Source organism: Giraffa tippelskirchi, chromosome 13 (genome assembly GCF_054371585.1).
Source record: "Giraffa tippelskirchi isolate mGirTip1 chromosome 13, T2T-mGirTip1v1.2.pri, whole genome shotgun sequence".
In the NCBI taxonomy this organism is placed as follows: domain Eukaryota; kingdom Metazoa; phylum Chordata; class Mammalia; order Artiodactyla; family Giraffidae; genus Giraffa; species Giraffa tippelskirchi.
In genome coordinates this window covers 76,502,655-76,529,476 of record NC_137287.1, presented here as the reverse complement: position 1 = coordinate 76,529,476, position 26,822 = coordinate 76,502,655, and the positions used below count along the sequence as shown (strand labels likewise).

General features: G+C 40.5%; 1 protein-coding gene across 11 annotated transcripts in view; it reads left to right on the top strand.

The window, feature by feature from the left end:
* The window catches only part of NSUN6 (NOP2/Sun RNA methyltransferase 6), a 153,148-nt gene that overhangs the window by 99,570 nt on the left and 26,756 nt on the right, over window positions 1-26,822 (top strand). For all 11 annotated transcript variants that reach the window (XM_081553791.1, XM_081553787.1, XM_081553792.1 and 8 more), the window contains 4 exons: window positions 2,557-2,666; window positions 3,555-3,708; window positions 20,569-20,650; window positions 25,859-25,978. In XM_081553791.1, coding sequence (XP_081409917.1) covers window positions 2,651-2,666; window positions 3,555-3,708; window positions 20,569-20,650; window positions 25,859-25,978 — 372 coding nt within the window. In that variant the 5' untranslated portion in view covers window positions 2,557-2,650. The remainder of the gene's footprint in view (window positions 1-2,556; window positions 2,667-3,554; window positions 3,709-20,568; window positions 20,651-25,858; window positions 25,979-26,822) is intronic.

Here is a 26,822-nt window from a genome sequence, read left to right as displayed (position 1 = left end):
TGGGCTGTTCCCAAGGATTTGAGGAGTGGATCAGGGAATCATAACATTGTTTAGGACTTGTTGAGTGTGAAGTAGCTGTAGGACATCTATACACAGCTGTCTGAAGATAATCAGTCTAGAAAGGCTGATCATTAGAATATGTGGGTTCACAACAAGGTCCAGCTGTATAGTACAGGGAGCTATAGTCAATATCCAGTGATAAACAGTGAAAAAGAATAGCTGATTCACATTGTGGAACAGCAGAGATTAACACAACATTATAAACAACTATACTTCAATAAAATAAAGAATATGTAGGTTATCTTTGTAAGTGGTCACTGAAACCATGAGATTGCCGAGGTTTGGGGTACAAAGCAAGAAGAGATGATGGCATGTTTGAGAACCTGGAGAAGTGTACCTCGTGAAATAGCTGGAGAATGAGCAGTGAGTGTGTGGGACCTGGAAGGAGGAGGATAAATCTGAGAAGCTTACTGACATTTGATCAGTTGGAGATCTTGAAAAGAAAATGCACTTAATTCCTTGAATGCACTTAAAATGCACTTAGAAATGCAAGGAGTTAGGACCAGACATATGACATGTTGCCAACCAGGGAACCCCATCAGACGTGCAATGCTTGAGATGTTTATTTGGGGCTCATCACATGGGTACTCCCGACCTTTGAGAAAGTCTGCTCTGAGTGTTAGAAGTGATACCAGGCTTCACTGTTTGAAGGAATGGATGGGAGGTGAGAAATTGGAGAACACTGAAGAAAGCTGGATAGCAGAGGAAGAAAAGACTTATCTTTGTCTTGTTTAAAACATTAATAACTTACTGTGCACCAATCTACCACTTCAGAAATGTTTTTGCATTTCTCACATGTTGTCTGTTTTAGTCTTTGAAGACAGAAACTTTCTTGCTTTTCTCTCCTAATGCTCTTATGAAACAGCAATGCTTCTTAAATGATGAAGCATTTTTTTTCCTTTGGGGTTGTGGCTTTAATCTACATAGAGCTTCATTGGATTAGAATATAAACACTTGATCATGTCCCTTCTAACACAGAAGGCATCAGAGCTGGTGATAACAGACACTAGGCTGGGCCCCAGCGGTTGCCTTGGCCAGTTCAACCCTGTGTGTCATTTCTTATGACCTTAGTCCTGCCTTAGTTTTTTTTTTTTTTAAATAAATTGAGGTATAGTTGATATTAGGTATGCAATGTAGTGATTCACAATTTTTAAAGGTTATGCTCCATTTATAGTTATAAAATATTGGCTACCATAAAAAAGAATGGAATAATACCATTTGCAGCAACATGGATAGACCTGGAAATGATCATACTAAGTGAAGTAGGTCAGAGAAAGATGAATACCACATGAAACCACTTGTACATGGAATCCAGAAAAAAAAGATACAAATGAATTTATTTACAGAATGCAAGTAGACTCAGACATAAAAAATAAGTTTGTAGTTATCAAAGGGGATAGGTGAGGAGGTGGGGTAAATTAGGAGTATGGGTTGAACAGACACTACTGTATTTGAAATAGATAAACAAGGTTCTGTTGTATAGCACAGGGAACTCAATCCAATATATAGTAATAACCTATAAGGGAAAAGAATATGGAAAAGAGTCTCTCTGTGCTGCTACTGCTAAGTCGCTTCGGTCGTGTCCAACTCTGTGCGACCCCATAGACGGCAGCCCACCAGGCTCCCCCATCCCTGGGATTCTCCAGGCAAGAGTACTGGAGTGGGTTGCCATTGCCTTCTCCGCTCTCTCTCTCTCTCTATGTATATATAATATATATAACTGAATCACTTGGCTGTATACTTGAAACTTACTCAGCATTGTAAATTGACTGTACTTCAGTAAAGAAAAAAATATTGCCTATATTCCCTGTATCATATACTCTTGTAGGTTATTTTAAACATAACAGTTTGTACCTCTTAATCCCCTGCTCCTGTCTTGCCCTCCCCTCCTCTCTCTCCCCACTAGTTTGTTCTCTGTATCTGTAAGTCGGCTCCTTTCTTGTTGTATTTGATGAAGCAATTTTTGATGCCACTTGCTACCTTGCACCAAGATCATCTTCTCAAGTGCCCATCTTCTTTATAATTAAAAAACCCCAAACTTTATTTGTTTATTTATGTTTGGCTGCACTGTGTCTTTGTTGCTGCCTGTGGGCTCTCTCTAGTTGTGGCCAGCAAGGGCTCCTCTCCAGTTGTGTGGTTGCTTCTCTTGTTGCAGAGCACGTGCTCTAGGGCATGTGGGTTTGGTGGTTGTGGCACAAGGGCTTAAGCGGCCCCACGGCACGTGTAATCTTCCTGGATCAGGGATTGAACCCATGTCCCCTATGTTGGCAGGTGGATTCTCAACCACTGGACCACCAGGGAAGTCCTTCTTTGTAGTTTTTAAGAGATTATTTCTAGTGTATGTATCTTCTTTCTTCCAACTTTTTCTCATTTATTCATTTGGAATAATGAAGACTAAAGAGGTTATTTATTTAGGGTTAGTTTGAAACCCTGAAAAGGTTGGTTGACATTGGAGGTGCATCATTCTTTACACTTTCACTCCTCTTGCTTCTCTAGGAAGAATATAAAACAACAGCCTTGTGAAGTCATTGTTGGAGCCCAGTGTGGCAATGCTGTGTTACGAGGAGCCCATGTCTATGTCCCTGGAATCATGTCAGCCTCAAAATGTGAGTATAATGTTGAGATTTCTCTGTAAAACAGAAAAAAATTTTCAACATCATATTGAAAATTTATTAAATCCTCACTCAGGTGCATTTCAAATTTGCTGTAACAAAGATCTTTTCCAAGTTGTGCAGTTAGTATAGCCCATTGAGGTGTGTATCTGAGAAGGACTAACAAATCAGGTATCTGTATGTGGGTTTTCTGCCCATTTCTTTTATTCCCCTTGAGGACATGTGTGATGATGTTAGAGGATCATGACTGATGAAAAGAGTGGAAGATCCATGTCAGTGAAATTTTGTTTTCCCTTCTTGACTCAGTTGTGCTGAAACCTCAGGCTGCTGAACTGTCATTTGCAAGGGGGAACATTCAGAGTCTGGAATCTTAATATTGGGATGAAACTCAGTATTCTTAATTTACTCTTGTAAAGAATGTTAGATTTGGGGAAAATAATTGAAATAGAAGATACTTTTCCTTTTCTGCTCAGCTAAAGGCTTCCATCTGAGGTTGGATGTTTGTTGTGTGTGGGTTTTTTTTTTTTTTTTGGACCCTCACAAGGCATGTGGGATTTTAGTTCCCAGACTGGGAGATGTCCCGTGTATTAGGAGCCTTAACCACTGGACAGCCAAGGGAAGTCCCTGAGGTTGGATGTTTCGAAGACTCTTCTGCATCTTTGTTTTCCTAGGGGAAAAAAATAGATTTATTGTTGTCAAATATTTGAAAGTAAACAGTTGTGTTTTCTGTCAGAAGTTATAGTGAGACCATGAGCCAGGTTAGACGGCTTCATGTCCACTCCTGATGCCTCTAGGCCTCCCCAGTCTTAAAGCTTGAAGAATTTTTACTGTTCTGCCAAAGAACAGGTATGTCAGTGTGAATGACTTTCTTCTTTTCTCTAGTTATGAAAGGTGGAGATGATGTTTCCGTATACTCTGATATTAAAGGCAAATGTAAGAAAGGAGCCAAAGAATTTGATGGAACAAAAATATTTCTTGGAAACGGGATTTCTGAACTAAGCCGCAAAGAGATCTTCAGTGGGCTGCCTGAACTGAAGTATGTCAGCAACTGTTGTTGTGGGGAAAATAAGCATCCTTTTTGTGGTTCAAAGAAAATGTAAAATAATGTAAAAATATGTATAATTGCATTATATGACTAATTCTTTTTTTTGTTATAAGTTCAATTGGAAAATACTTGTTTAGCACATACTGCCATTTTTTAGGGGGGGAAATATGCTTTTAGTTAAAACCTTAAATGCTCAGATTAAGGAGTCTATTAAGTTGAAAAGTTTTGCATCTTTGATGACATTATTTATCTTGATAAAGGATGAATTAGATGGCCTCTCCAAATCTTTTTTAACAGTCTGTGTGAGAAAAGCTTATAGTTTTAATATTAAAAAGAAAAAAAAAATTTAACTAAAAAATTTGCCAGAAAGCCAGTACTTACATGAATACTTGTGGTTAAAAATTAATGTTTGGATTTACTCACACCTAACTTTTATTATTTTTTTAATTAAAAAAATTTATTTGTTTATTCCCACACTGGGTCTTCGTTGTGGTGTGTGGGCTTCCCACGGGGGTGGCTTCTCTTGTTGAGGAGCACCGGCTCTAGGCTCAGGGGCTTCAGTAGCTGTAGCTCTGAGGCTGCGGAGCACAGGCTTAGTTGCTCTGCGGCATGTGGGATCTTCTCAGATCAGGTATCAAATCTGTGTCCCTGGCATTGGCAGGTGGTTTCTTATCCACTGGGCCACCAGGGAAATCCTGCTCACCTGAATTAGAACAGTTCAGTTCAGTTCAGTTCAGTCGTGTCTGACTCTTTGCCACCTCGTGAACCGCAGCACGCCAGGCCTCCCTGTCCATCACCAACTCCCTGAGTCCACCCAAACCCATGTCCATTGAGTCGGTGATGCCATCCAACCATCTCATCCTCTGTCAACCCCTTCTCCACCTGCCTTCAATCTTTTCCAGCATCAGGGTCTTTTCCAATGAGTCAGCTCTTCGCATCAGGTGGCCAAAGTATTGGAGTTTCAGCTTCAACATCAGTCCTTCCAATGTATACCCAGGACTGATCTCCTTGAGGATGGACTGGTTGGATCTCCTTGCAGTCCAAGGGACTCTCAAGAGTCTTCTGCAACACTACAGTTCAAAAGCATCAATTCTTCTGCGCTCAGCTTTCTTTATAGTCCAACTCTCACATCCATACATGACTACTGGAAAAACCATAGCCTTGACGAGATGGACCTTTGTTGGCAAAGTAATGTCTCTGCTTTTTAATATGCTGTCTAGGTTGGTCATGAGTTTCCTTCCAAGTAGTAAGCGTCTTTTAATTTCACGGCTGCCATCACCATCTGCAGTGATTTTGGAGCCCCCAAAATTAAAGTCTGACACTGTTCCCACTGTTTCCCCATCTGTTTGCCATGAAGTGATGGGACCAGATGCCATGATCTTAGTTTTCTGAACATTGAGCTTTAAGCCAACATTTGACTCTCCTCTTTCACTTTCATCAAGAGGCTCTTTAGTTTTTCTTCACTTTCTGCCATAAGGGTGGTGTCATCTGCATATCTGAGGTTATTGATATTTCTCCCGGCAATCTTGATTCCAGCTTGTGCCTCCTCCAGCCCAGTGTTTGTCATGATGTACTCTGCATATAAGTTAAATAAGCAGGGTGACAATATACAGCCTTGATGTACTTCTTTTCCTATTTGGAACCAGTCTGTTGTTCCATGTCCAGTTCTAAGTGTTGCTTCCTGACCTGCATACAGGTTTCTCAAGAGGCAGGTCAGGTGGTCTGGTATTCCCATCTCTTTCAGAATTTTCCACAGTTTCTTGTGATCCACACAGTCAAAGGCTTTGGCATAGTCAATAAAGCAGAAATAGATGTTTTTCTGAAGCTCTCTTGCTTTTTTGATGACAAGTTAGTTTAAAATCATCTCTGGTTGCTACAAGTGAAAGTGAAAGTGGCTCAGTCATGTCCAACTCTTTGCAACCCCATGGACTATACAGTCCATGAAATTCTCCAGGCCAGAATACTGGAGTGGGTAGCCTTTCCCTTCTCCAGGGAATCTCCCCAACCCAGGGATCGAACCCATGTCTCCTGTATTACAGGCGGATTCTTTCCTAGCTGAGCCACCAGGGAAGCCCAGGAATATTGGAGTTGGGTAGCCTGTCTTTCCCAGCGGATCTTCCTGACCCAGGAATCGAACCGAGGTCTCCTGTACTGCAGGTGGATTCTTTACCAGCAGGCGCTAAGCAAATTAAATATGTGTATAATCTAGTTTCTTATAATTTTAAAAATTGAAATATAGTTGATTTACAGTGTTGTGTTCATTTCTACTATACAGCAAAGTGACTCAGATATACATATGTACATATTCTTTTTTATATTCTTTTCCATTATGTTTATTACAGGATATTGAGTGTAGTTCCCTGTGCTGTACAGAAGGACCTTGTTGTTTATCCATCCTGTATATAAAACTTATATCTCTTAATCCTAAACTCCCCATCCACCCCTTCCCCCAACTCCCTCTTGGAAACCACAAGTCTGTGAGTCTGTTTCTGTTTTGTAGGTTCATTTGTGTCTTTATTTTTGCTTAGTGTTTTCAGGTTGTTTCAGAAATTCTGTAGACAGCTCTGTTACTCCAAAGTTGACAGCTAATGGAGACACGCTGAAAGCTGTGAATTTATTCAGCTAGAAGAGAGCCACTTAACCTGATTCCTGGGACAGTTTTTCATATTTCAGCAATTTGAATTTATAGTTGATATTAATTCTTCTAGAAACATAGGCTGTTCCCTCCATCTAGAGGTGGCAATACTTTCCAGATGACCAAGAACAAATAAATTCTTCTTCTTGAAAGTGCTTCTGAATATGAAGATTATGCATACATCTATGTGTTAATCTTTGGGTCTGTAATAGGGAGTTGATAGTTTGACTGCTTCCTTTAGTTTGTTATTCAGTTCAGTTCAGTCGCTCAGTCATGTCCGACTCTTTGTGACCCCATGAACTGCAGCACACCAGGCCTCCCTGTCCATCACCAACTCCCAGAGTCACCCAAACCCATGTCCATCGAGTTGGTGATGCCATCCAGCCATCTCATCCTCTGTTGTTCCCTTCTCCTCCTGCCCTCAATTTTTCCCAGCATCAGGGTCTTTTCCAATGAGTCAGCTCTTCACATCAGGTGGCCAAAGTATTGGAGTTTCAGCTTCAACATCAGTCCTTCCAGTGAACACCCAGGACTAATCTCCTTTAGGATGGACTGGTTGGATCTCCTTGCAGTCCAAGGGACTCTCAAGAGTCTTCTCCAACACCACAGTTCAAAAGCATCAATTCTTCTGCGCTCAGCTTTCTTTATAGTCCAACTCTCACATCCACACATGACCACTGGAAAAACCATAGCCTTGACTAGACAGACCTTTGTTGGCAAAGTAATGTCTCTGCTTTTTAATATGCTGTCTAGGTTGGTCATAACTTTCCTTCCAAGGAGTAAGCGTCTTTTAATTTCATGGCTGCAATCACCATCAGCAGTGATTTTGGAGCCCAAAAAAATAAAGTCTGACACTGTTTCCACTGTTTCCCCATCCATTTCCCATGAAGTGATGGGACCAGATGCCATGATCGTATTTTTCTGAACGTTGAGCTTTAAGCCAACTTTTTTACTCTCCTCTTTCACTTTCATCAAGAGTCTCTTTAGTTCTTCTTCCCTTTCTGCCATAAGAGTGGTGTCATCTGCATATCTGAGGTTATTGATCTTTCTCCTGGCAATCTTGATTCCAGCTTGTGCTTCCTCCAGCCAAACAAACTTCCTCCAGCCAGAATAAACTGCTTCCTCCAGTTTGTTATTAGCGGTACATGTTTCATCCTCTTATTTGATGTGGTTCCAGTAACTGGGTCCACAGACTTCTGAGTACTGTTTTCTTTGTTGGTAGGAGTAGAATGTAGCCATCTTTCAAGAAACTGTTGATTTTTAGAAAAAAATTTAATTTTTTTTGGAGTATATTTACAATGTTGCATTAGTTATAAATGTACAGAAATGTGATTTAGTTCATATATCTATTCTTTTGATTCTTTTCCCATATAGATTATTACAGAGTATTCAGTAGAGTTCCTTGTGCTCTATAGTAGGTCCTTGTTGATTATCTGTTTTATATATAGTAGTGTGTATATATTAATTCCAGCCTCCAATCTGTCCCTCCCTGTTGTCCTTCCCCCTGGTAACCATATTTGTTTTCTTAGTCTGTGAATCTGTTTCTGTTTTGTAAATATGTTCATTTGTATAATTTTTTTTAGATTGTGCATATAAGTGATACCATATGATATTTGTCTTTTGTCAGACTTACTTAGTATGATAATCTCTAGGTTCATCCATGTTCTTGCAAGTGGCATTATTTCATTCCTTTTTATGACTGAGTAGTATTCGATATATATATGTGTATATATATATATATATATATATACCCACACATACACACACTCACACATTCACACACCACATCTTCTTTATCCATTTCTCTGTCGATGGACATTTAGGTGCTTCCATGTCTTGACTGCTGTAAACATTGCTGCAATAAACACTGGGGGTGCATGTATCTTTTCGCAATATGATTTTCTTCAGATATTATGCCCAGGAGTGGGATTGCTGGATCACATGGTGGCTCTATTTTTAGTTTGTTTTTTTAAGAATTTTTATTTTGTATTGAGGTGTAGCTGATTAACAATGTTGTGATGGTTTCAGGTGAATAACAGAAGGACTCAGCCATACATATACATGTATCCATTCTCCCCCAGACCCCCTTCCCATTCAGGCTGCTACTTAACACTGAGCAGAGTTCCATGTGGTACTCACTAGGTCCTTGTGGTTATCTATTTTAAATGTGTACATGACTCCCTAACTATCCCTTCCCCCCCAGCAACCATAAGTTCATTTTCTAAGTCTGTGAGTCTCTTTCTGTTTTGTAAGTTCATTTGTATCATTTTTTTTTTAGATTCTACTTAAAAGAAATGCATATGGTAATTCTTCTTCTCTGTCCGACTTACTTCACTCAGTATGACACTCTCTAGGTCCATCCATGTTGCTGCAGATGGCATTATTTCATTCTTTTTAATGGCTGAGTAATATTCCATTGTATATATGTAGCACATTTTCTTTATCAGTTCTTCTGTTGATGGACATTTAGGTTGCTTCCATGTCTTGGCTATTGTAAACAGTGCTGCAGTGAACATTATTGATCATGTATCTTTTTGAAATATGATTTTCTTTGGATATATGCTCAGGAGTGGGATCGCTTTACATGGTGGCTCTATTTTTAGTTTTTTAAGGAACCTCTATACTGTGCCACTCCAGTACTCTTTGCCTGGAAAATCCCATGGACGGAGGAGCCTGGTAGGCTGCAGTCCATGGGGTCTCTAAGAGTTGGACACGACTGAGCGACTTCACTTTCACTTTTCACTTTCATGCATTGGAGAAGGAAATGGCAACCCACTCCAGTGTTCTTGCCTGGAGAATCCCAGGGACAGGGGAGCCTGGTGGGCTGCCGTCTATGGGGTTGCACAGAGTCGGACATGACTGAAGTGACTTAGCATACTGTTCTCCAAAGTGCACCAACTTACATTCCCACCAACAGTGTAGGTAGGGGGGTTCCCTTTTTTCCGCACCCTCTATAGCATTTATTGTTTGTAGACTTTTTAATAATGGCCATTCTGACCTGTGTGAGGTGATAACTCATTGTAGTTTTGATTTGCAGTTCTCGAATAGCTAGTGATGTTGAACATCTTTTCATGAGCTGTTTGGCCATCTGTATGTCTTTGGAGAAATGTCTGTTTAGATCTTCCCATTTTTTGATTGGGTTGTTTGCCTTTTTGATATAGAACTGCATGAACTATTTGTGTACTTTGGAGATTAGTTGCATCTTTTTCTCCCATTTTGATGGTTGCCTTTTTGTTTTGTTTATGGTTTCCTTTGCTGTGCAAAAACTTTTGAGTTTATTTAGGCCCCATTTGTTTAATTTTTGTTTTATTTTCATTACTCTGGATGGTGGATTCAAAAAACTATTGCTGTGATTTATGTAAAAGAGTGTTCTGCCTCTGTTTTTCTCTATAGAGTTTTGTAGTATCCAGCCTTACATTTAGGTCTTTAATCTGTTTTGAGTTTATTTTTGTATATGGTGTTAAATATATTCTAATTTCATTCTTTTACATGTTGCTGTCCAGTTTTCTCAGAACCACTTATTGAAAAGACTGTCTTTTCTCCATTATGTATAGTCTTGCCTTCTTTGTCTGGAGAAGGAAATGGCAACCCACTCCAGTGTTCTTGCCTGGAGAATCCCAGGGACGGAGGAGCCTGGTGGGCTGCCATCTATGGGGTCGCACAGAGTTGGACACGACTGACGCGACTTAGCAGCAGCAGCAGCCTCCTTTGTCACAGGTTAATTGACCATAGGTGTTTGGATTTATTTCTGGGCTTTATGCCCTGTTCCATTGATCTGTAAGTCTGTCTTTGTGCCAGTACTAGACTGTTTTGATGACTGTAGCTTTGTAGTATAGCTTGAAGCCAGGGTGTCTGATTCCTCTGGTTCTGTTTTTCTTTCTCAAGATTGCTTTGGTTATGCAGGGTCTTTTATGTTTTCTGCACAGATTTTAAAAATACATTTATTTACTTACATGTTTATTTGGCTCACTGGGTCTTAGTTGTGGCATTCAGGTTCTAGTTCCCTGACAAGGGATTGAACCTGGGCCCCCTGCACTGGGAGCATGAAGTCTTAGCCACTGGACCACCAGGGAAGTCCCTGCATACAAATTTTAAAAATTTATTGTTCTAGTTCTTTGAAAAATGCCATTGGTAATTTGATAGGAATTGCATTGAATCTGTAGATTGCCTTTGGTAGTGTAGTTATTTAGAAAATATGTTGAAAATATTTACAACCCAAGAACATGGTATATCTTTCCATCTGTTTGTGTCATCTTTGATTTCTTTCATCAGTGTCTTACAGGTTTCAGAGTACAGGTCTTTTGCCTCCTTAGGTAAGTTTATTCCTAGGTATTTTATTCTTTTTGATGCATTGGTAAATGGGATCATTGCTTTCTCTTTATGATCTTTTGTTGTTAGTGTATAGGAATGTAAGAGATTTCTGTATACTTATTTGGTACCCTGTAACCTTACTGAATTCATTGATAAGCTCTAATAGTTTTCTGGTAGCATCTTTAGGATTTCCTGTGTATAGTATTATGTCATCTGCAGTAGCAGTTTTCTTTTCCAATCTGGATTCCTTTTATTTCATTTTGTTCTCTGATTGCCATGGCTAGGACTTTGAAAACTGTGTTGAATAAAAGTGACGAGGGTGGACATCCTTGTGTTGTTCCTAATCTTAGAGGAAATGCTTTCAGCTTTTCATCATTGAGAATGATGTTAGCTGTAGGTTTGTCACGTGTGGCCTTTATTATGTTGAGGTATGTTCCCTCTATGCCTACTTTCTGAAGAGTTTTCATCATAAGTGGGTGTTGAATTTTGTCAAAAGCTTTTTCTGCATCTACAGAGACAATCATGGTTTTTATTCAGTTTGTTAATGTGTGTGTCACACTTATTGATTTACAGATACTGAAAAATTCTTGCATCCCTGGGATAAATCCCACTTGATCATGGTGTATGATCCTTTTAATGTATTGTTGCATTTGGTTTGCTAGTATTTTGTTCTGGATTTTTGTATCTATGTTTATCAGTGATATTGGCCTGTAATTTTCCTTTTTTGTGTGAAATCTTTGGTTTTGGTATCAGGGTGACAGTGGCCTCAGAGAAGAAGTTTGGGAGTGTTCCTTCCTCTGTAATTTTTTGAAATAATTTCATAAGGATAGGTGTTAACTCATTTCTAAACATTTGATAAAATTCACCTAAGTAACCTTTTAGTCCTGGACTTTGTTTTTTGGAAGTTTTTCTTTTTTTTCATTTTTGGCTGTGCTGAGTCTTCACTGCTGTGTGTGGGTTTTCTCTTGTTGCAAAGAGTGGGGCTACTCTCTAGTTGCAGTGCACGGGTTTCTTGTTGCAGGGGCTTCTCTTGTCATGAAACACAGGCTCTAGGCACTCTGGCTTTGGTAGTTTTGGCTTGCTGGCCCTAGGGTGTGTGGGCTTCTGTAGTTGTGGCACAGGGGCTCATTAGTTGTGGCTTGCAGTCCCTAGATCATGCAGGCTTTAGTTGCTGTGGCTTGCAGGCTCTAGAGCATGGACTCAGTATTTGTGGCAAACGGGCTTAGTTGCTCCATGGCATGTGGAATCTTCCCAGGTCAGGGATTGAACCAGTGTCCTTTGCATTGGCAGACGGATTCTCATCCATTGTGCCAGTCGGGAAGTCCCGTTGGGAGTGTTTTAATCACAGTTTCAGTTTCGTTACTTGTGATTGGTCTGTTCATATTTTCTATTTCTTCCTGGTTCAGTTTTGCGAGAGTGTTCATTTCTAAGAATTTATTCATTTCTTGTAGGTTGTCCCATTTTATTGGCATATAGCTGTTTGTAGTAGTCTCTTGTGATACTTTGTACTTCTGTGATGTCCATTGCAACTTCCCCTTTTTCATTTCTAATTTTATTGATCTGAGCTTTCTTCCTCTGTTTCTTGATAAATCTGGCTAAAGGTTTTTCAGTTTTTTTTATCTTTTCAAACATGTTTATCTTTTAGTTTCAGTGATCTTTTCTGTTGTTTTCTTCATTTCCATTTCATATATTTCTGCTCTGATCTTTATGATTTGCTCTTTGATTTCTTCAGTGATCCGCTGGTGGTTTAGTAGCGTATAGTTTAGCCGCCATGTGTTTGTGGGTTTTTTTTTTTTTTTTTACAGGTTTTTTTCTTGTAATTTATTTCTAACCTCATAGTATTGTGGTTGGAAAAGATGCTTGATATGGTTTAAATTTTCTTAAATTTTCCCAGGCTTGATTTGTTGCCTGAGATGTGATCTGTCTTGGAGAATGTTCATGTGCATTTGAAAAGAATGTGTATTCTGCTAGTTTCAGATAGAATCTGCTATGAACATAAATAAGTCCATCTGGTCTAATGTGTCAGTTAAGGCTTGTTTTTTCTTATTTTTGGTGTAGATGATCTATCTATTGATTAAATCTGTGTTAAAGTCTACCAGTATTGTGTTATTGTCAGTTTCTTCTTTTATGGCTGTTAGCATTTGCCTTAAATGTTGAGGTGCTGTATGTATACATGTTGGATGCATGTATATTTACAATTGTTACAACTTCTTGGATTGATGCCTTGATTATTATGTAATGTCCTTGTTACTTGTAATAATTTTTATTTTAAAGTCTAATTTTGTCCGACATTAGTGTTGCTACTCCAGCTTTCTTTCGATTTCTATTTTTGTGGAATACTTTTTTTTTCCATCCCCTCACTTTCAGTCTATATGAGTCCCTAAATCTGAAGTGGTTCTCTTGTAGACTGCATACATATGAATCTTGTTTTTGTATCCATTTACCCAGTCTCTGTCTTTTGGTTGGAACATTTAATCCAGTTACATTTAAGATAATGATTGATATGTATATATTTTTATTGCCATTCTGCTAATTGTTTTGATTTGTTTTTATAGGTCTTTTTTCTTCCCTTCTTCTTTTGTTCTCTTCTGTTGTGATTTGATGACCAAGTCTTTAGTATGTGTTTTGATTGCTTTTTCTTTTGTGTATGTGTATCTGCAATAGAAAATTTTTGGTTTGTGGCTCCCATGAGGTTTTGATATGGCAGTTTATATATATTTACAAGATTGTTTTAAGTTGCTGGTCTCCTAATTTCCAGTGGATTGTCAATATCCTGCATTTTACTCTTCTCATAGTTGCTGGTTTTGACATCATACTTGTGTATGGATTATTTCCTACCTTTACTGTATATTTGCCTTTACTGGTGAGCTTCCCCATTCAGAATTTTCTTGTTTCTAGGGTGGCCTTGTCTTTTCCCTCCAGAGAAGTTCTTTGGCATTTGTTGTAAAGCTGGTTTGGTGGTGCTGAATTCTCTTAGCTTTTGCTTGTCTGTGAAACTTTTGATTGCTCTGTCGAATCTGAAGGAGAGCCTTGCTGAGGAGGGTATTCTTGTAGTAAGATTTTTCCTTTCATTGCTTTAAATGTATTGTGCAGAAGCCCTCTGGCCTGCAGAGTTTCTGCTGAATAATCTGAGAATCTTATAGGAAAACCCTTATCTTTTATTTGTTGCTTTTTCCTTGTTGATTTTAGTATTTTCTTTGTTTTAAATTTTTGTCGGTTTGATTAATACACATCTTGGCTTTTCCTCCTTGGGTTTATCCGGTGTGGGACCCGGCTTCCTGGACTTCGGTGATTGTTTCCTTTCTCATGTTAGGAAATTTTCAGTTTTTATCTCTTCAGATATTTTCTCAGGCCCTTTCTCTTTTTTCTTTCTGAGACCCCTGTAATGTGAATGTTGGTGCTTTTTAATGCTGTCCCAGAGGTCTCTAGACGGCCCACATTTCTTTTCATTCTTTTTTTCTGTAGTCTGTTCCACAGCAGTGCTTTCCAGCATTCTGTCTTTCAGCTCCTTTATCTGTTCTTCTTCCTCATTTATTCTGCTGTTGATTCCTTCTAGTGTATTTTTCATTTCAGTTATTGTATTTCCAACTCTGTTTGTTGTTTGCATCTTCCAGGTGTTTATTAAACATTTCATGTATCTTTTTGCTCTGTGCCTCCATTCTTTTTTCAGATCTTGGATCATCTTTGCTGTCATTTCTATGAATTCTTTTTCTGTCTCCTCTTCACGTAGTTGTTTTCCTGGTGTTTTATCTGATTCCTTCGTCTGGAATGTATTTGTCTGCTGTTTCATTTTATCTAACTTTCTGTTTTTTTATTTCACAGACTGCAGGATTATAGTTCCTCTCTTCTGGTGTCTGCCCCTGGGTGTGTGCAGCTGGTCTAAGGGGCTTGTGCAGACTTCCTGGTGGGAGAGAATGGTGCCTGCCCACTGCTGGGTATAACTGGGTCTTGTCCCTCTGGTGGGCAGGGCTGTGTCGAGGGGTATGTGTTCAGGAAGACTTTGAAGTGTGGTGATGAGTGGGACTGTATTTTTGCCCTGTTGGTTGTTTGGCCTGAGGCTTCCCAACACTGGATCCTAAGGGATATATTGGGTGGGACCAGGCCTTGGGGCCAACGAATACTCCCCAGCACCCCTGCCACCAGTGTCCTTGTCCCCACAGTGAGCTACAGGTGACCCTAGTCTCCCCAGGAGACCCTCCAAGACGAGCAGGTAGGTCTGGCCCAGGCTCCTGTGAGATCACTCCTTTTCCATCTGGGTCCCAGGGCACATGAGACCTGTGTGTGTGTCCTCTGAGAATGGCGGTTGTTTCCCCTAGTCCTGTGGAATTCCTGTGATCAAGCCCTGCTCACCTTCAAAGCCAGATGCTCTGGGGTCTCATCCCCCTGATGCCAGACCCCCAGACTGAGGAGCCTGACATGGGCTCAGGACTCTCACTCCTGTGGGAGAACCTCTGTGATACTATTATTTTCCAACTTCTGGGTCACCCACCTGGCGGGTACAGGGTTTGATTACATTATGAATGCGTCGCTTCTGCAGTCTTGTTGTGGCCTCCTCTTTGTCTTTGGAAGTTGAACATCTTTATTGGTGGGTTCTGGTTCTTGTTTGTTGATGGTTATTCAGTATTCAGTTGTGATTTTGGTGTTTTTGTGAGAGGAGGTGAGCTCAGGTCCTTCTATTCCACCATCTTGTCAGGAAATCAAGAAACTGTTGATTTTTAAACTCAGCTTTCTGTTAGGCTGTTAGGATTTCTTTGTCTGCCTATGTGAAAAAAAGCATGCTTCTACAACAAAGAAATGCTGCATTTATATACTGCTTATATTCTTTTTAAACTTTAGAACCAACTTCACTAATAGTATATTTGAACATTCAGTTAGTGAATTTGTGCCAGTTGGTTTCTTGAATGCCAGTTGGGTTGAATCATCCATAGGGTCAGATTGATTAATTTACCAACAGATCGTTTACTCTATGAGGTCTTATATTTTGCATTAGTATATGGAGGTACGTCGTACAGAAATAGTTTTAAAGGGAGAGTAAACTCATACATGAGCAACAACTGGCTAAAATTATTCTTCATCATGTTATTTTCAATTAAATACTGTACAGATAGATACTTTTTTGCTGGTAGGTATGATCAGGAGGAGATAAATAGTCAAAGGGGATCCTGAAACCAGATCCTGAAGTACAGGTGGGACCTGAGTTAGGATGGCAACTGTATGTTAGTTTCGGTATTTTCCAGAGGACTGGAGTCCTACAGGTCAGAGTCATTTGAATTACAGAGGAGTGGTCATTCAGAGCACGCAGTTCGGGTCTAGACTCTGGGGGTCAGGGCAACGTGTTGATCAAGGTAAGTGCCCAGTTGTCTCAATGAACTGACTTTTGAATACGAGGCAGTGACGTTTCAGGTTTTTGTATTTTCTGCTAAGGGGAAGGAACTGTTTAATTTAAAAGTGGTTTGATTTAATCCTGACTGGAGCAAGGACAAGAGTCTTAACTCTGAGTGAAGGTGCAGATTTGGAGAAACCGAGTGTTAAACAGATGCTGCTGCTGCTGCTGCTGCTAAGTCGCTTCAGTCGTGTCCAACTATGTGCGACCCCATAGACGGCAGCCCACCAGGCTCCGCCAGATGAGTGATGGTAAAAGGCACAGGGTGAAGAAGAAAAGGAGTTAACCTTTGTCGTCAGACCCACCGCAGTGACAGTCATAAATATCTACTGAAATTATGTCACTCTTACAGGGCAGCATAAACTTACTCTGCTGTAGCATAATAAGAAATACATAGGGAATTACCTGGCAGTCCAGTGGTTTGGATTCCATACTTCCATTGCAGAAGCCTGGGTTTGATCCCTGGTCAGAGAACTAAAATCCCATGTGCCACTGGAGATGGCCAAAAAAAAAAGTAGTACATAAAAAATTTGATCTTTGTCCCAGGTTCCTGACAACTTGCTCCTAAAACCTGTGGAATCTCAGGAGTGATAAGAGTGTTTCTGTATCCCCTCCAGACAGCTGTATCCCCATACAGAATGGGGGCTGTTTGCCAAAGCAGCCGAGTGTGTGATTAGAAGGCTGGCACTTGCAGCGCCTTTGTTGTATCTCTGGGGAAGGAAAAGGGACTGGAGATTGAACTAAGCACCAGTGACCAGCGATTTAATTGGTCTAGTGTATGTAATGAAACTGGGCTTCCCGAGTCACTCAGTGGTAAAGAATCGCCTGCCAGTGCAGGAGACATGGGTTCAATCCCTGGGTTGGGAAGATCCCCTGGAGAGGGAAACGGCAACTCACTCCAGTATTCTTTTTTTTTTTTGATTTAAACTATTATGTTTATTTTCAGTGATTCATGTTTTTCCTTATGAAAATGAAATCATAACTTGGGGCTAGCTATGGTGCTTTTTCCTGGAACTTAGATATTAAAAGGCAGGGCCCTAAAGGGTCTCATTCATTCAGGCAAAGTGTGTATTAGAGTCAAATATTTTTTGTGATAGTTCACTATTAAGCACTGCCTTTTGGAGATAAGTCCATGGCGTGGGTTATTCTCACCAGAGAATGTGAATGGTATACACATAGAATGATAATAATGGTTATAACAAAGCAGTTCTACTCAGTTACTGAGTGCCAATTTTGTGGTGTGTTATATTTTTTTAAAATAGAATTTTTAATCATTAGAAGTTGATCCTATTATATGATTTACTTGACTAAGCACTGAGAGTATTTTCCTGATAGTTCAAGTTGTCAGAATTCCACAGTCATACTATTTTATTTAAATTTGGCTTCCTTGGGGATACAGATGTGTAAACATCAGTTATACTGGTAATAAGGCAACCTGGGTTGAGAAAGATCCATAGTTCTCAAATTTGAGTGTGCATAAAAGTGCCTGAAGGGCTTATCAAAACAAAAATGCTGAATAAGTTTTTCAATAGGTCTGAGGTGGAACCTGAGAATTTACATTTCTAATGAGTTCCCAGGGATCACACTTTGAGAATCTCTGAGAAAGAGGGTACATATCATAATAAACTTTTAAGAGAACAACCCTGGGGAAAATTGTGAAACAAATTTTCAGAAGAGAAATTTAGGTAACTTCTCTCATAGCTCAGTTGGTAAAGAATCTGCCTGCAATGCAGGAGACCTGGGTTCGATTCCTGGGTTGGGAAGATCCCCTGGAGAAGGAAATGGCAACCCACTCCAGTATGCTAGCCTGGAGAATCCTGTGGACAGAGGAGCCTGGCAGGCTACAGTCCATGGGGTCACAAGAATCGGACACGATCCAGTGACCAAACCGCTATCTAAACTTCAGGGTTGCCTAGTTATGAAAATATGGAATGCCTAGTTAAACTGAATATCAGATAAATAAAAGATGAATTTTTAGCATAAATATGTCCCATACACTACATTTATTTGACCAAGCACTGAGAGTATTTTCCTGATAGTTCAAGTTGTCAGAAGTCCACACTCATACTATTTTATTTTAATTTGGCTTCATATTGAGAAATAGACATCGTTTATCTGGAATTCAAATTTAACTGGATGTCCTGTACTTTTTCCCTCTAAATCTAGTATCCCTAACCCTTATAGAAGTATCAGCAAATTGTTCTTTGGGTATAAATTGTGTATCTTAAAATTATTAAGATCTCATGTTGTTTTGCTCCATTGCCGCGGTATATACCACAGTTTTTCTCTCATCTTTCCGCTGGACACAACAGCAAAGCTTTTGAGGCCTTGGAGAGATGTGGGGTTCCTTTAGCTTCCATTCAGTCCTCAGAGAGGACCTGGACAAAAGAATTCACAACTTTTGGAGTGAGAAGTGTTCGTATTCTCCCTGGAAATGCTTAGGGGCACATTGATTCCTCAAAACTGTGGAAAGTAGAAGAAACAAATCAATAGAAGCAGGTCACTCCAGTATTCTTGCCTGGGCAATCCCATGGACAGAGGAGCCTGGCAGGCTGCAGTACATGGAGCTGCAAAAGAGTTGGGCCAACAGCAACAATGTAATGAAATTGCCCTAAAAACCAGTGAATGACAGGGCTTGGACAGCTTCCAGGTTGGTGAACACATCCAGGTGCTGAGAGGGTGGTGCCTCTGTGCCCCCTCCCGTAACTTGCCCTGCATCCCTTTTGTTTGGTTGTATCCTTCATAATAAACTGGTAATCATAAATACACTGTTCTCCTGAGTTCTGTGAGTCATTCTGGTGAACTGTCAAGCTGAGGAGAGAGTCTTGGGAACGTCCACATTTCCAGCCAGGTGGCAGCCTGGGAAGTGCAGTTGGCACCCGGCACGGGTCCAGTCTTATTGGACTGAACCAGTGGATTCTGACGATGACCCCGGGCAATCTGTCAGAAGGGAACTGAATTGTAGGTTATCCACTTGGTGTCCAGAGAGGTGGAGAGTTGATGGGTGTGAGAAAGAACACCACACATTTGGTGTCAGAAGTGTTGTGAGTAGAATTAGCCCACCTGCCTATATCAAGTAGGGTCCACACTGTCTGTGTAGGTGCTTCTCTGCCCAGACCAGTTCATAAACTCTGAGATCGTCTGCCTGCTGTGTCTATAGGCTCTGGTCTTGTTCTCCTCACCTGGACTCTCTTCTCTACTTGTACCCTTGAACTCATTCAAATCCTGATTCTTTTTAAATTTTTTGTTTATTTTTGGCTGTGTTGGCTCTTTGATTTTGCTGGATGGGCTTTTCTCTAGTTGCAGCGAGCATAGGCTACTCTCTAGTTGCAATATGCAGGCTTCTCATTGCAGTGTCTTCTCTTGTTGTGGAGCACGGGCTCTAGGGCATGAGGGCTTCAGTAGTTGTGGCATGTGGGCTCAGTAGTTGCAGCTCCCGGGCTCTAGAGCACAAGCTCAGTAGCTGTGGCACATGAGCTTAGTTGTCCCACGGCATGCAGGATCTTCCCAGGTCAGGGGTTGAACCTGGGTCCCCTGCATTGGCAGGCAGATACTTGACTGCTGAGCCACCGGAGAAGCCCCATGTCCTGATTCTTGTCTTTGCCTTTATGATCAGACTGTGTTTCTTTCTGTGCCTTCTAATCCTTGGAACAGCGTGTCGATTCCCTCTTTTTCTCTCTCCCTCTGGTGTGGCCTGTGCACCTGGCCATGCTTGGCTTTCTCAAACAGTGTACTTATGTGCTCTGGAGAGACTCTGAGAGTCTTTCTGACTGCGATATTTGTTTTGGTGGATCACTTTCCTCTGTGCTGTCCTGGTCCCTGGCCATTCCTTCTGTGGTCAGTTCCACTGCCACGAGATGGTAAAGGTCAGCCCATGGATTGTGTCAGCACTGGGCAGCCACTCTCTAAAGAGCTGAGAGGGAAGCGGGGAGGCACGTTTGTAATGGCTTACCACCAGCATGATTCTTACATAAATTTTTATTTTTCATACAAATACTGAGCATACTGGCTGGCAAAATGAAGCTTTCACAAAATGTTTATTGAATTGAAAGGCTAATAACAGGGGTCATAAATCTATTACCAAAGATGAGAATGCATCAGGGAGTAAAGACTCAGAGGGTCTTTGCTGTTTGGTCTATTCACATCTCTGAATGCAGTGGTACCTAATGTGTCTTTATCCTTTTTAGTGCTCCCAGTGGCCTTCTCTATTGTGGGTAAAAATCCAGAAATAATCCACAGGAATACTCTTAAGTATCTTGGTGTTGAATAGAAAAAAGTTTTTAAAAGGTGGAACATCTTACATTTGACATACCAGTTGAGTGTATTCCTAGAAGTGGAGTTTGTGTTGTTCAGTCTCTCACTCATGTCCGACTCTTTGTGACCCATAGACTGCAGCACGCCTGGTTTCGCTGTCCTTCACCATGTCCTGGAGCTTGCTCAAACCCATGTCCATTGAGTTGGCAATGCCATTTGTGTAGACTGTTTAATTTACACTGAGTAACATTAGATTTCCATTTTTCAGAGGTGTAGGTGTAAGAATGACAGAGCCAGTGTATCTCAGCCCTTCATTTGATGATGTACTGCCCAACTATTTATTTTTACAGGTAAGTGTTTGTAAAAGCAAATATTTAGTGACATTGAAATATCCTTCAGTGAATTATTTGAAATCTAAGGATTTGTTTTGTTTCTGTTAACATTTCTTTTTTTGCAGTGTATTTGTATATTTTCTGATCTATCTTTGATAGCATGAAAAGGCTGAGATTTTCAGCTACGTTTTCTCCCTTCCTTTGCCCAACAGTGTTTTAATAGTTTATTGTAATGATTGCTTTCCATCTCAGCATATTAATCCTTAAATAATGCATGCATTTGCTATACGTATTAGTGTGCCACATATGATTGTGAGTGAGATTCAAATGGTTTACTATTAGCAGATTTTGCTCAGATGGTTATCAATTGCTGTGATATAACAAGTAATTTATTTTGCCTTATCCAGTTTGTGATGTACTTTCATATACAGTAACTGATATGATTTGTTACAATCTGCTGGTTAGGTGGCAGCATTATTATCATTACTGTTATTATTATTTTCAATATAAGATGTAGAAAAGGAAAGATATACCAATATGAATGCAGAGTTCCGAAGAATAGCAAGGAGAGATAAGAAAGCCTTCCTCTGTGATTGATGCTAAGAAATAGAGGAAAACAATAGAATGGGAAAGACTAGAGATTTCTTCAAGAAAGTTAGAGATACCAACATATACCAAATAGGGAACATTTCATGCAAAGATGGGCACAATAAAGGACAGAAATGGCATGGACCTAACAGAAACAGAAAATATTAAGAAGAGGTGGCAAGAATACACAGAAGAACTGTACAAAAAAGATCTTCACGACCCAGATAATCACGATGAAGTGATCACTCACCTAGAGCCAGACATCCTGGCATGCAAAGTCAAGTGGGCCTTAGGAAGCATCACTATGAACAAAGCTAGTGGAGGTGATGGAATTCCAGTTGAGCTATTTCAAATCCTCAAAGATGATGCTGTGAAAGTGCTGCACTTGATATGCCAGCAAATCTGCAAAACTCAGCAGTGGCCACAGGACTGGAAAAGGTCAGTTTTCATTCCAATCCCAAAGAAAGGCAATGCCAAAGAATGCTCAAACTACTGCACAATTGTACTCACTCACATGCTAGTAAAGTGATGCTCAAAATTCTCCAAGTCAAGCTTCAACAGTACGTGAACCGTGAATTTGTAGATGTTCAAGCTGGATTTAGAAAAGGCAGAGGAACCAGAAATCAAATTGCCAACATTCGTTGGATCATTGAAAAAGCAAGAGAGTTCCAGAGAAACATCTATTTCTGCTTTATTGACTATGCCAAAGCCTTTGACTGTGTGGATCACAACAGACTGTGGAAAATTCTTAAAGAGATGGGTATACCAGACCACCTGACCTGCCTCTTGAGAAACCTGTATGCAGATCAGGAAACAACAGTTAGAACTGGACATGGAACAACAGACTGGTTCCAGATAGGAAAAGGAGTACGCCAAGGTTTTATATGCAGAGTACATCATGAGAAATGCAGGACTGGATGAAGCACAAGCTGGAATCAAGATTACTGGGAGAAATATCAATAATCTCAGATATGCAGATGACACCACCCTTACACCAGAAAGCGAAGAAGAACCAAAAAGCCTCTTGATGAAAGTGAAAGAGGAGAGTGAAAAAGTTGGCTTAAAACTCAACATTCAGAAAACTAAGGTCATGGCATCTGGTCCCATCACTTCATGGGAAATAGATGGGGAAACAGTGGAAACAGTGACAGGCTTTATTTTTTTGGACTCTAAAATCACTACAGATGGTGACTGCAGCCATGAAATTAAAAGACGCTTGCTCCTTGGAAGAAAAGCTATGACCAACCTAGACAGCATACTAAAAAGCAGAGGCATTACTTTGCCAACAGAGGTCCGTCTAGTCAAAGCTATGGCTTTTCCAATAGTCATGTATGGATGTGAGAGTTGGAATCTAAAGAAAACTGAGCACCGAAGAATTGATGCTTTTGAACTGTGGTGTTGGAGAAGACTCTTGAGAGTCCCTTGGACTGCAAGGAGAGCCAATGAGTCCATTCTAAAGGAGATCAGTCCTGGGGTGTTCATTGGTAGGACTGATTTTGAAGCTGAAACTCCAATACTTTGGCCACCTGATGCAAAGAGCTGACTCATTTGAAAAGAACCTGATGATGGGAAAGATTGAGGACAGGAGGAGAAGGGGACGACAGAGGATGAGATGGTTGGATGGCATCACCGACTCAATGGACATGGGTTTGGGTGGACTCAGGGAGTTGGTGATGGACAGGGAGGCCTGGCGTGCTGCGGTTCATGGGGTCGCAGAGAGTCAGACATGACTGAGCGACTGAACTGAACTATCAGATAAATGAAAATGATTCCTGAAAAGTTTAAGATGGTCACAAACTTAACGCAGTGGTAGTTGTAACACATAGAACAAGTCATCTAGTACTGTGTCAGGTTTTGGCTTTTTTCTTACACTTGTACTTAAAATGTGAGTGCTCTCTTGTTTGAAATAATTTTTACTAAAACCTAAAAGAAGAAGAAACTACACAAGGACTAAAATTCTATTGAGATGACCGTGGTTTTAAGACCTTTCAGTGAAAAAGCAAAAATCGCTGGAGGTTAAATGGAGAAGGCAGTAAAGAAAGAATAACTTTGTGCCTGCTTTTATTTACACACTGCCTTTCAGCACCTTTACCCTTTTTTTTTTTAATTAAAAAAATTATTTTTGGCTGTGTTGGGTTTTCTTTGCTGTGTGGGCTTTTCTCTTGTTGTGAGTGAGAGCTACTCTCTAGTTGTGGTGTGCGGGCTTCTCATTGTGGTGGCTTCTCTTGTTGTGGGGTACAGGCTCCAGGTGCACAGGCTCCAGTAGTTGTTGCACATGGGCTTAGTTTCTCTGTGGCACATGGTGTCTTCCCGGACCAGGGATTGAACCCGTGTCCCCTGGATTGACAGTGGATTCGTATCCACTGTGCTACCAGGGAAGTCCTCAGAGCCTTAAAATACCATCGTGTTAACAAGGAATTTATTTCAAACCACAGTCTGTATAGACCAATATCTATGTAGCTCTATTTTTTAAAGCTAAAAATGTTCAGCTGTTGCTGAAAGTCACAGATGTCAATCAGTTCATCAGAAATGCCTTAAGCGTCATCCGAACTCCTTTGCTCCTGATGCTCCTTTCAGATCACAAGCAAAGTAAAAACGTAAAAGGTTTTCCTAGACCTAGATGTCAAATGTTCCTTAGGATCTATCTCATCAAGCAGGCAGCGGACAAATTTATTTGCTTTCTTTCCTGTCCGTTGATTCAGTATTTAAAAAGAATTACTTCCCAAGTGGTGTCCTGTGATGTAACGTGCTAGAAATGTAAACACTGATCTTTCTGTTCAGGTCGTTACACTTTGTGAGCAGCAGGTTCACTCCTGGTGTCTTTGACGTCATTGGTTCAGCTCATCCAGTAGACTTCTTTCTTGGGAACAAGTTTGACAAAATGAGCAAGGTGATTGGACATGGCATAAAAAAGTGAAATTGCAGCTATATCCCAGGTATCTTCTTGATTGAGGCTGTGCACCTGGAGCTTTTTGAAACGGTCATCTGTTATGTCATCAGCTTGGGAAATAGCAAGCACCCATTCCAGCACTGCCTTTTCCTGGGCAGGGAGGTCAGACTTTCTCTAGTTAACGCAGACCTGGGCAGAGAGCACTGGGTTCTTCGAGAAGACCCTTTACTGGGCACTGTGGACGACCGCGCTATGTGAGCACCTATTGGCTAGGCTGATCACCCAGATGATGAGCTCCCTGTCAGCTTTGCTGAGCTGGTCTGTTTCCTTGTTGCAAACGGCATTGTAACAAGCAAAAAGGCTCTGAATTTCAATGGCTAGTGAAACAACACTTTAAATACATTTGGTAAAAATCCTGTCATCAGCCGCGTGACTCTGAGGCTGCAGAGCACGGACATGGGCGTTGGTCTTAATACTCGGGATACGCCCATCTGTGCACAGAGAGAAGGAGAGCTTGCTTGTCTGTCTCCTTCCTCACCATTGGTTTTCTCTTTTGAAGGGGTGATCTTGTATTCACTTGAGCACTGTAACGCTCTCAAGGTAGTTTCTGGGTACCTATGAATTGATGTGTTTCAGCGTGAGAATGAATGGAAGCCTTTGAACTTAAAAAATAGCACGCATGCTGGATTTCCCTGGTGGTCCAGTGGTTAAGACTTCATGCTCACAGTGTAGGTGGTACAGATTCAATCCCTGGACTCCTCATGGTGTGGCCTAAAACATTAAAAATGAATAAATAAATAGCCCTATGCTTGTTAACCTCTTATTTTTTTTCCTGCCAAACAATTTTTAAAACAAATGATTATATAATGTAATTCTGTCATGCTGAAGGTTGACCCGTCATCCTCTAGTGTTTATATAATGAATACTAATAATATGTTGATAATTTAATAAAAACATACCTATTGATGGAGGTACTTTTGGCTTGTGTAATCTTTCATAATATATTTCTGAGTGCCAACCAGAAATAGCTAAAATGTTTTCACTTTCTGTTGCTGAAGTGTGGTCGTGGTGGGGAGATAGGAGCCCAGGTATGCCTTTAAGAGGCATCAATGGCATAAAACGAGGATTCTTAGGTCGGAATTAGCAAAGCACCCCATATGGCAAGGTTTTGTACATTTTCTGGGAAAAAAGATACAAAACTTTTTCACGCTTATAAGACATCTCTCGCTTCCAGAATGTTGCGAACCACTGAATTGAAAAAGGACAGTGTGCATTTTTTGGTGAATTGGTTGGGGAAGTGTGTCATGCATGTGTGTATGTGTGTGTATGGATGCCCTGTGAGATCACAAGATACCCTGGGAAATTAAGAATTTTCTGACACTGGTATGTTTACAAAAAACATACTCTTGGCTGAGGACGTTGTACTGGGTTACCTCCGGTAATCTTTTCTTAAAGATTATTTATTAATTTTTTTTATGGCTGCTCTGGGTCTTTGTTGCTGAGCACGAGCTTTATCTCATTGTGGTGCAGGGGCTACTCTCTATTTGCGGTGTGCGGGTTTAGTTGCTTTACGGCAAGTGGGATCTTCCTGGACCAGGGATCGAACCTATGTTCTCAGCATTGGCAGGCAGATTCTTAAGCACTAGACCACCAGGGAAGTCCCTCCACTAATCTCTACTTTCTCTGTTTCTGAAATTTAAAGTGATCTAGAGTCATTGACAGCTGATCATTTTATTTTTCCCTTATAGAATTTGCCATCTGCTGTAGTAAGTCATGTTCTGGATCCTCAGCCTGGAGAGAAGATTCTAGATTTGTGTGCAGCGCCCGGAGGCAAAACAACACACATTGCAGCACTAATGCACGATCAGGTGAGGCCTTCTGTGTGCAGAACTACTCATGGTGTGTCACTTGTGTCACTGTCACAAAAGAAAAGTCTGTCCTTGGATAACTGTAGCTTAGATTTTACTTCTTTTTCCTTCATATGCATATTTGCTGTGTTTAAAGCTGTGTGGCTTTGTAACCACTCTATGCTTCAACTGAGATTCTTCAGCTCAAGAAATGTATGCCAGTTGATGTTGCCTTTCCTGTTTGTTTCAAATTCCGTAAAACCAGATGGTTCCTAAAATATGCATGCTAGTAGCTTCAGTTACAATAGCTTTCTTTCTTTCTTTTAAAAAAATTACTTTATATTGGAGTATAGCTGATTAATAATGTTGTGATAGTTTCAGGTGGACAGCAAAGGAATCTAAAATGAGGCAATGAACTTATAGCTTTCTTGAGCTAGAGTCAAGATTTTGTCAAATCTTGAAAGTCAAATCTTTCAAGAGTCAGATTTTAATTGATTGCTGGACTGATTTAAAAAAATACTTATGATGAGTACTGTGGTATATCAATAAACCAGAATGACCAAAATGTCCTTCTTCATGGAGCTTACATTCCAGTAAAGGAGCACAGATAACAAATAAATGAGTAGAAGATAAGGCATATGTAATTGTGGTAAGGGCTATGGTGAAACACAAAGGGAGGGTTCTGGGGCTTGGGGATATGGGGAGAAGGGAGAGTGAGTTTGCAGTTTCATGTGGGTGGCGAGGGAGAGCCGCCCTGGGAAGGTGGTATTTGGGAAAGATTTACAGGTGGGAGGGATGTTCCAGTGAGAGGAAATGGTAAAGGCAAATATGCTGAGGCTGGAGGCTGTCTTGACTTTTTGGGGGA